At 38.9% G+C, this 8262-nt stretch overlaps 1 protein-coding gene across 1 annotated transcript; it reads left to right on the top strand.

Annotated features, from left to right (window-relative positions):
- Positions 1-577: 577 nt before the first annotated feature.
- Positions 578-7883, top strand: MCM6 (minichromosome maintenance complex component 6; the record flags this gene model as incomplete). Its single annotated transcript, XM_009695078.1, has 9 exons — positions 578-719; positions 866-973; positions 1587-1742; positions 2822-2950; positions 4050-4211; positions 5349-5484; positions 5761-5928; positions 6857-6996; positions 7628-7883. Coding segments are annotated over 9 exons (1255 nt in total), but the record flags the coding sequence as incomplete, so codon positions are not given.
- Between the last annotated feature and the right edge of the window lie 379 nt (positions 7884-8262).

Raw genomic sequence — 8262 nt, 5'->3', positions numbered from 1 at the left:
CTACCACTCTACACTATTCACTACTATCCCAACACTTTGGACAAATAAACTATTAGCCTTGAGAAATAATTATAAAATAATTACCGTTTCTGCTACATCTTATATTAGAATGCTTTTTAATTGGAAATTGTATTTAATAAGGTTTTATTTTATCATGCTGTTCATTCACCTCTGCATCGTTCTCCATGAAGCTGAGGTCCTTGCAGCACACGCTGCAACTCGGAAATGTAGAAGTACCACAAAAGCTGCCTTAGGCTGCCTGTGGTCAGTCTCGCTGCTTCCTGCCATGAAGCCATTTATTCCTTTGTGGTGACATTTTCCTGACTTGTAAGGAGCTGTGTTAGCTTGTGAAGTCAGCAGAAAACCTGTGGGAGGAGGTCTGGATTATTTTTTTCTGCTTGTGTAACCACAGGTGAATAGCAGACCTGTGACAGGGCCTGCCTAAATATTAATTGCTTCCTGAAGGAAGGAACAAGTCCTAAAAGGCTGAAAGCAGCACTGCATTACAGTTACCTTGTTTCTGCAGGTATTAATCTGACTTTTAAAGTTTGTTCCTCACTGTTGCTTCTCTCCATAGGCATGTGGACGAGTTCAGTCCTCGTGCTGTATACACCAGTGGAAAAGCCTCCAGTGCTGCTGGTCTAACAGCAGCTGTTGTAAAAGATGAAGAGTCTCACGAATTTGTCATTGAAGCTGGAGCACTGATGCTGGCGGATAATGTGAGTCCAGGAACTAAAGAGGTTCCTGCGTCCCTGGAATGGTTTTGATTAATGACAAAGAGCCCCAAATTGTCTTAATGATGCTTTTTTTCCAAAAGTGATTGAATTTGGGAGACTTATTATTTTTTTTTATTCTTCCGCTGCAGGGGGTTTGTTGCATTGATGAATTTGACAAAATGGACGTGCGGGATCAAGTAGCCATTCATGAAGCAATGGAGCAGCAGACTATATCCATTACTAAAGCAGGAGTAAAGGTAGCTTGCACAATTCCTCTCGTTATAGTCTGTACAATCATCGCCTGACTGTTTGTTACATATACTGATCTAGTGTCATCTGTCAGATTTTTGTGTCAGCTCTGCAGCTGCCTCACCATGGCAGGACAGAGATCACTTGCCTTCAAAGTTTTTGTGCCACATAAAGATCGTAAAAGACCAGAAATGATCTTTTTTCCTTACTGAAAGGAAAAAAGAGATAGTAGTGGACAAGAAACAGAAAATGGGAAAATCATAACTTTGAAGTAACCCCAAAAGAGGATATAGATTTGTGCGTCTTTGTAGAAGTAAGGTGTGTATTTGCACTGTTAAAAACAGAGTGTTGTGAAAAGCAGCTTTAAGGGCTTGTTTCAGTATTGTTGGCAAGAGTGTGACAATGATAAAATACTGATTCATGAAACTGTGTCTTGGGGCAGAGACCTGGTTAGAAGAGTTTGGGCTCTTTTGAGAAGTGGTTGTTATAATACTTCCACTGAAACGCCATCTAAAAGATGTTATGTTGACCCATTCAAATTGTAATGGGTTGGTTTAGCAAGTGGTCACAGATATCATTCTTCTTTTTTAACATTTTTTTTTTTATTTTCCTCATTGTCAGGCTACCCTGAATGCCAGGACCTCCATTTTGGCTGCAGCAAACCCAGTTGGCGGGCGCTATGACAGATCCAAGTCACTGAAACAGAATATAAACCTGTCAGCTCCTATCATGTCTCGCTTTGATCTCTTCTTCATCCTTGTGGATGAATGTAATGAGGTAATTTTAAGGAACTGTAGAATAATTTCTGTCAGAAAAGACCTCTGAAGGCCTCTAGACTAACCTCACGCTCAAAGCAGATCATTGACAGCAGGTTGCCAAGACCTTGACCTGGTGAGTTTTCACTGTCTCCGAGGATGGAGATTCTGCAGTCTCTCCAGGCCCCTACTGCAATATTTGACAACTCTCATGTATTTAAAAAATAATAATAACTTTTATATCTAAACAGAATTTCTCATGGCTCGGTTTGTGTCGGTTGCCTCTTGTTAATCTGTACTTCTAAGAACAATCTGGCTCCGTCACATCTATACTCACCAATGAAGCAGTTGCTTTCTTTTCAAGCTGAACAGACCCAGCTCTTTCAGCCTCTCCTCATACATCATGTGCTCCTGCCCTCTTGACCATCTTGGTGGCCTTTTGCAATTTTAGGTGAAGCTGATCTCATGAGAGTGTCTTGTTTCTGCTTTTCTTCTCTGTCTGTGAAGTTAAAAGCTGGCAGTACAAATTTGAACATGCTCTGCTGAATACAAGGATACTGCCTTTTCATCTTGTAGTGATTTGACCTGCAAACTTAACACCATTAGTCATTTTTACAAATCGCTGGTCACTAAGGCTAAGACTGCTACCACCTGTCTATGTGGCATTTGCCTTGGGAATGCATGAGATACAGAGATTAATGTTGGTTCAGCGCTATTCTCTCCACTGTTTTGCTCAGGGCAATTATCTAATTGAGAAGGGGCTGATGAAAGAGACAGAGTACGCTGAAAAGGAAGCAAGCAGTTCCCACGCTGCAAAGTGCTGCTTTCTGCCTGTTCTATGGCTGACTTGTAACCCAGGAGAGTTCCAAGAGGTTATAAATCCTAAAACTGCCTTTTATCCCTTCTTTGCTGTATTTCCTTGTATTACAAACCTCCTGGGCATTCTCCTGGATCTTCTGGCAGAGAGCCTGGTTTCTGGAAAGACTAGCTCTATCATGAGGAGTGCAAGTGAGGGTGGGGAATGGGAAGGAAGAACACAGCTGTTGTTTTGATATTTGGCTGACATTGTGAAAGTGATCTGACAGAGCAATGATATCCCAGGTTACAGATTACGCCATTGCCAGACGCATAGTGGATCTGCATTCCAGAGTAGAAGAATCTGTTGATCGTGTCTATTCATTAGATGATATCAGAAGGTATCTGCTGTTTGCAAGACAGTTTAAACCGAAGGTAATTCTACTTTCCTGTATAGGTTGTTCTGTATGAGGGAGGTCCAAGGGAATAGTCACTCTGTAGCATGCTTTTTTCTGGCAAGTGCAAAGACACTTAACGTAGTGTTCTCTCAAGAAAGGAAACGTAAACTCAGTTATTTTCTAGAAACTTAGCATACTTCGGAGCCATGTGCTCTTTTTTTTTTTTTTGAACTCCAGAAACCCTGCCAGCCCAGCTGAGACTGTTATAATCAGTAGTCTTAACTGTTTTGGTGGCAGCTCTTAACCTCTGTCTAGAAGGATTGAGGGGTCATTTCATAGCTTTCTTGTACCTCAGAGGCATTTTTTTTCCACATGGCTGCTGCAGAGATTTTTGTATTTTATTGACTGCTTGCTTAATCAAACAGTTTGTTTGTCTTTATTTTAAAAGGGTATTGTTCCTTTATAGTTCTTTGCTTTCTTTGTGGTAAAATACAGAACCTGGGAAACTACTCCAAGTACAAATTTTTGTGGTCTATCCAAATAGCAGCTTGGATGGGTTGTGTGTTAGATTTTTCAGAAGTTCTTCTAATGTAGTTCTGCTCAAATGGAAGGAGAGGACACCCTCCCTTACAGACAGTGTTTTGAAACATCCCATTTCATTTCCATGCGGTGGGGAGTTTGTTTTCTGACTGGATCTGTGTATGTGCAGATAGACTCAGGCTAAAAAGCATGTACACAAAGCTGTAGTCAGTGTTAGTATATTGAGTGTATGCTTGTGTATGTTTGCATGCAGAACGAAAGGTAAATAAACATAGAACAATCTTGTAGAGACAGACATGAATTATGCCCAGAGGAAAGTCAGTAGAACAGAAAAATAGAAATTATCGAAAATCTGCTGTAAAATAATTAATGCATCAGTGTACTTATTGTAATATCATTGCTGTAATCATTATTACAGTGTAATTTTAACGTAATATGATTGTCATATTTATGTGTAGTATGTGTGTAGCATAGAATATTTCAGAGGAGAGCAGTAGCTAGTACAGAAAAGTTTGGGAACTGCCAATCTGATGCAAGGCAAATAAACTTGAATACTTTTAAGATGGCGAACTATCATACTGTCTTATGTCACAAAGATATCTAAGGAGTCTGAGGACTTTATAGTGGAGCAGTATAAACGACTACGGCAGCGTGATGGCTCTGGAGTGACAAAGTCGTCCTGGAGAATCACAGTGCGACAGTTGGAAAGCATGATTCGGCTGTCTGAAGCTATGGCCCGTATGCACTGCTGTGATGAGGTATCAGGTTTTTGATGAAAGTTTGTATAAATGTTTATATAAATGCTATGGGATTTCTGGCTTTGCTATTTGACTATGATATGTACATATTTAAATCCTGTGGGTGAGGAGGAGAGCTTGGATCATGTTTTCACTTGTGATGTGGTCATACTTGGTCTGAATTTGTATGTCAGAAATAATGTAATTAAGGTATGTCTTGTAAAACCGAGATCAGCTGGTCCAAAATGAGAACATGCATGTTTTTGCATTACAGTTGTATCAGCACTCTCAGCCTGTTGCCCTTCAAATCATGACAAATAAGAAGAACAGTCATCTATTAGTATCAGCCAGGGCTGTTGGTAGTGTGTCTCTTAATCTTGCGTAGTTTGTAATCTCTCGCAGCTCTCTTCCATCTGCAGTCTAAAAAGCCACAGTTCGTCATAGTATCTGAACCTCCCTAGGAGTACCTGTATTTGTGATCTGAGCTCCTTCTCACATCAACCAATGTTGAAATGTATATTGTATTATGGCTATTAACTGTAGTACAACTACTGTCCGTCTAGTCCCTGCTTTAAAACTCAGCAGGCCTTTTGAAAGGTTGATTAGGGGTTATCTGACACATGCAGTGATAGAAACTTGCTCACTGGTTGTGTAAGAAGGACACACATGGAGTTCTTTTTAATTAAAATCAGCTTATAAAGAAACAGATAGCTTTTAGTTATAGCTCAGCTAGAGATGATTTTTCCGGTTTTTGCTTTTCAGTTCCAGAGGAGAGTCTCATTAATTACATCAGGGTTTTTTTTTCATATTGTTTCTGTTCAGACCCATTTCTTTCATGTTTCTTGCTCCGCTGATCTTTCTTCAAAGTGTTCTTGGCTTAAGTAAAAATTTTATCGACTCCACATGATCACTAAAGCCTGAAAGATTCATCAGGCTGCTTATTCCCTCTATAACCTTGTGTGGACTCAGAGTACTTGTAGTGGGATATAATTTGACTTGCAGAGTCTTTACTGCTTAGGATTGATCAGGTGAGATGGGTAGAAAGACCCTTTGTCAGAGTCAGGTGAGTTTCTGGAGCTATTGGGGAAGAAAAAAAGCTTTTAACACTAGAAGAGCCACCATGCCTATTTAATACATGTTTTTTCAAATCTTCCCCAGGTTCATCCAAAACATGTAAAGGAAGCTTTCAGGCTTTTAAATAAGTCCATCATTAGAGTTGAGACACCTGACATCAATTTAGACCAAGATGATGAACAGCAAATGGAGGATCAAGAGGACCAGGATGGAGTCAATGGTAAATTACTTGTGTGTGGAGAATTTTTTCAAAGGGGAACGTACTTCCAGCCTTTACAGCTTACCTTGTTTGAGTATATGCTTCTCTTCAGTTTCTCACCTATTTCTCATCTCATAAAGTCTGTGAATCTTGACTTCTGTTCTTAACTCTCTTACTTCTTCAGTCTCCTTGCGGGTCCACTCACCTGGTTGCTCAAATACAACACTTTTCAGTGGCTCAGTGTATTAAAGAGGTAACAGATGTTACAGATTTAAACCTGGGCATGTGTCCAAACAGGTGAGGTAGAAGCTCCAGCTGGGGTCAATGGCCCTGTGAATGGGATCAATGGCCATTCTGAGGACATGAACAAGGATGCTGCACCCAAAGCTTCTCTTAGACTGGGCTTCTCTGAGTATCGACGAATTTCTAATCTCCTGGTGCTGCACCTCAGGAAAGCAGAGGAAGGTAAGAATTTATTTTTTAAAAAGACAGACAGCAGAACCTGAGTTCAGGGAGCAACTGTTGCTACATCTCATGCTGTTGCACTTGGGATTTTCACTCCTGCTGAGGCACCAAACTTGTTAGGTCAGGTGTGAACCTCTACACATGTGGCTATACTACATCTGATGATATAAATATGACTTCTTGGACTTTCTAGTTCTGGTATCTTAGTTATTTGTCAAAACCCAGTAAGTCAAGGACCATGTCAGCAGAGCAGATCCAGAAAAGGATTTGTAGCATGTGCTGGTTTAACGTAGCTGGAAGAGTCAGCAGCAATGAAAACTGTAGCAAGAGCTTTAATGTTTGCCAGAAAACACAGCCTAAAGTATATACTTAACCAGTATGTGCCAGATGACCGCATCATTTCTTGGGGAGATGAAATATTTCCGTTGCAACGAGGCTACTTCTGTAATTAAATGCAGCAGTTGTCTCGTAGCATATACCAGTGCTATGAAGTTTTTGAAAGGGTATGGAGACTACAATATCTGTTCAAAATGCTGAGTACGTGTAGAAGATGACTTTGGCTTTATGTGACAATGATTTTCTTTTGCTGAGAGCAAAGAGGACAACTGTATGAGTCCTTACAACTGCTTTTTCTTGAAGCTGAAGACTGATGTGATTGCTACGCTGCTTGTTTAATTTGTAAGCCACTTGAATGCATAGAACTGAAAGCTTCAAATCTCAATCTAAATATCTCCAGTGAAACTGTGATACAACAGCCTCCTGTAGAAAACATGATGATTTAAGAAACAGAAGAAATCTGATGTTTCTTAAACATCTTAAAAAGCATGTCTTTCTTCAGCATTGTAAATGTTAACATATAAATGCTTTTCTCTTACGGTTGAATGGTATCTTGCTGCTGTTGTGTTTATGCAAATTATTTTCTTTGCAGAAGAGGACGATTCATCATTAAAGAAGAGTGAACTTATTAATTGGTATCTAAAAGAAATTGAATCTGAAATAGAATCTGAAGAAGAATTAATAAATAAAAAGAAGATCATAGAGAGAGTCATTCACCGACTTACACATTATGTATGTATAGAGATGCATGGATAGTGAAAAAGGGTGTTAACTTGCATAGTGCAATGATTCATTTTTTACAGAATACATTCCTAATTTGAGAAATATGTTTTGTGCTTCCATGTTCTTGACTGATGCAGTATAAATGCCTTCTTTGTTTTATACCCGTTAAAAATAATTATAGAGAAAACACTGAAATAAATTTGAGATGTGTATAAGTAAAAGTTCAAAGTGCCATATTATGTCCCTATAGAAGTGTAAGTGATATTTTTCTGTATTTCTGTAGTGTTAGTTATACATTAGGATACGGAAATACAAACAACACCTTATTCAATGGATGGCTTTAAGTCATGGGTGCGCTAGGGCAGTTTGGAGGAAGAAGTATGAAAATATAAAATACTTCTCACTTTTAAAGGTACAAAGCCACTAGATTGAAGTGTTCCCAGAAAGCATACAACATGTAAGAGATTTCCACTGAACATAATTGTTAAGATTAAGAACCTGCTAAAGAGGGAGTTCACAATTAAGAGGGTTAAATAATTCATCAATAAGAGATGCTACCAGTATAAAAAGGAGATGCCTTTCAAAAAGTACAAACAAACCTTTCTGTTCTTGTTTGAATACAAATGTTTGTCTGTTGCAGGACCACATACTGATAGAACTGTCCCAGTCAGGACTGAGAGGATCCAGAGAAGAGGAGACTTTTGATGAAGATCCATACCTGGTTGTCAACCCAAACTATCTGCTGGAAGACTAAGGGCTGAGAACTGGATTGTAGAGCTGACTAGTTACATGTTGAAAAATGCGTTCTATCCTTGCAAGAGTTGCTGTATAGCTAACATCTTCAATTCCTACGAATGCTTTACTGGGGAATGTGCCGATGTGCGGTTAGTAATATACATTGAGCGTACCTGGAAAGTTTTGAAAGAAATGACACACATATATATGAGTTTTGTTATTAATTCTGGGTTTCAATGACATCATCCAGATGCAGAGGAGAATCATTCAATAGCTCTTTTCAGCATCAAACTGTGTAGATGCTTCTGTTTTAAATGAGAGGAATTTCACATTGTTCTTCTATTGTATTTAGTAGAATTTTTATGCTATAGATTTTTACTGTTTTTCTTATTAACATAAATAAAAGATCATTAAATGTCTGGAGATGTCTGGGGGTGGATTTGGTGTCACTCATATGTGGGATTGCTATTTTCTATGCCTATGCTTTGAGGCTGAAAAAGTAGTGATCTAAATGTTTAATGTCTTAAGAAAGATTAAATT

Source organism: Cariama cristata, unplaced genomic scaffold, assembly GCF_000690535.1.
Source record: "Cariama cristata isolate BGI_N322 unplaced genomic scaffold, ASM69053v1 scaffold8252, whole genome shotgun sequence".
NCBI classification, from domain to species: Eukaryota; Metazoa; Chordata; class Aves; order Cariamiformes; family Cariamidae; genus Cariama; species Cariama cristata.
The sequence above is the reverse complement of the archived record's forward strand: the minus strand, read 5'-3'. Positions and strand labels throughout refer to the sequence as shown.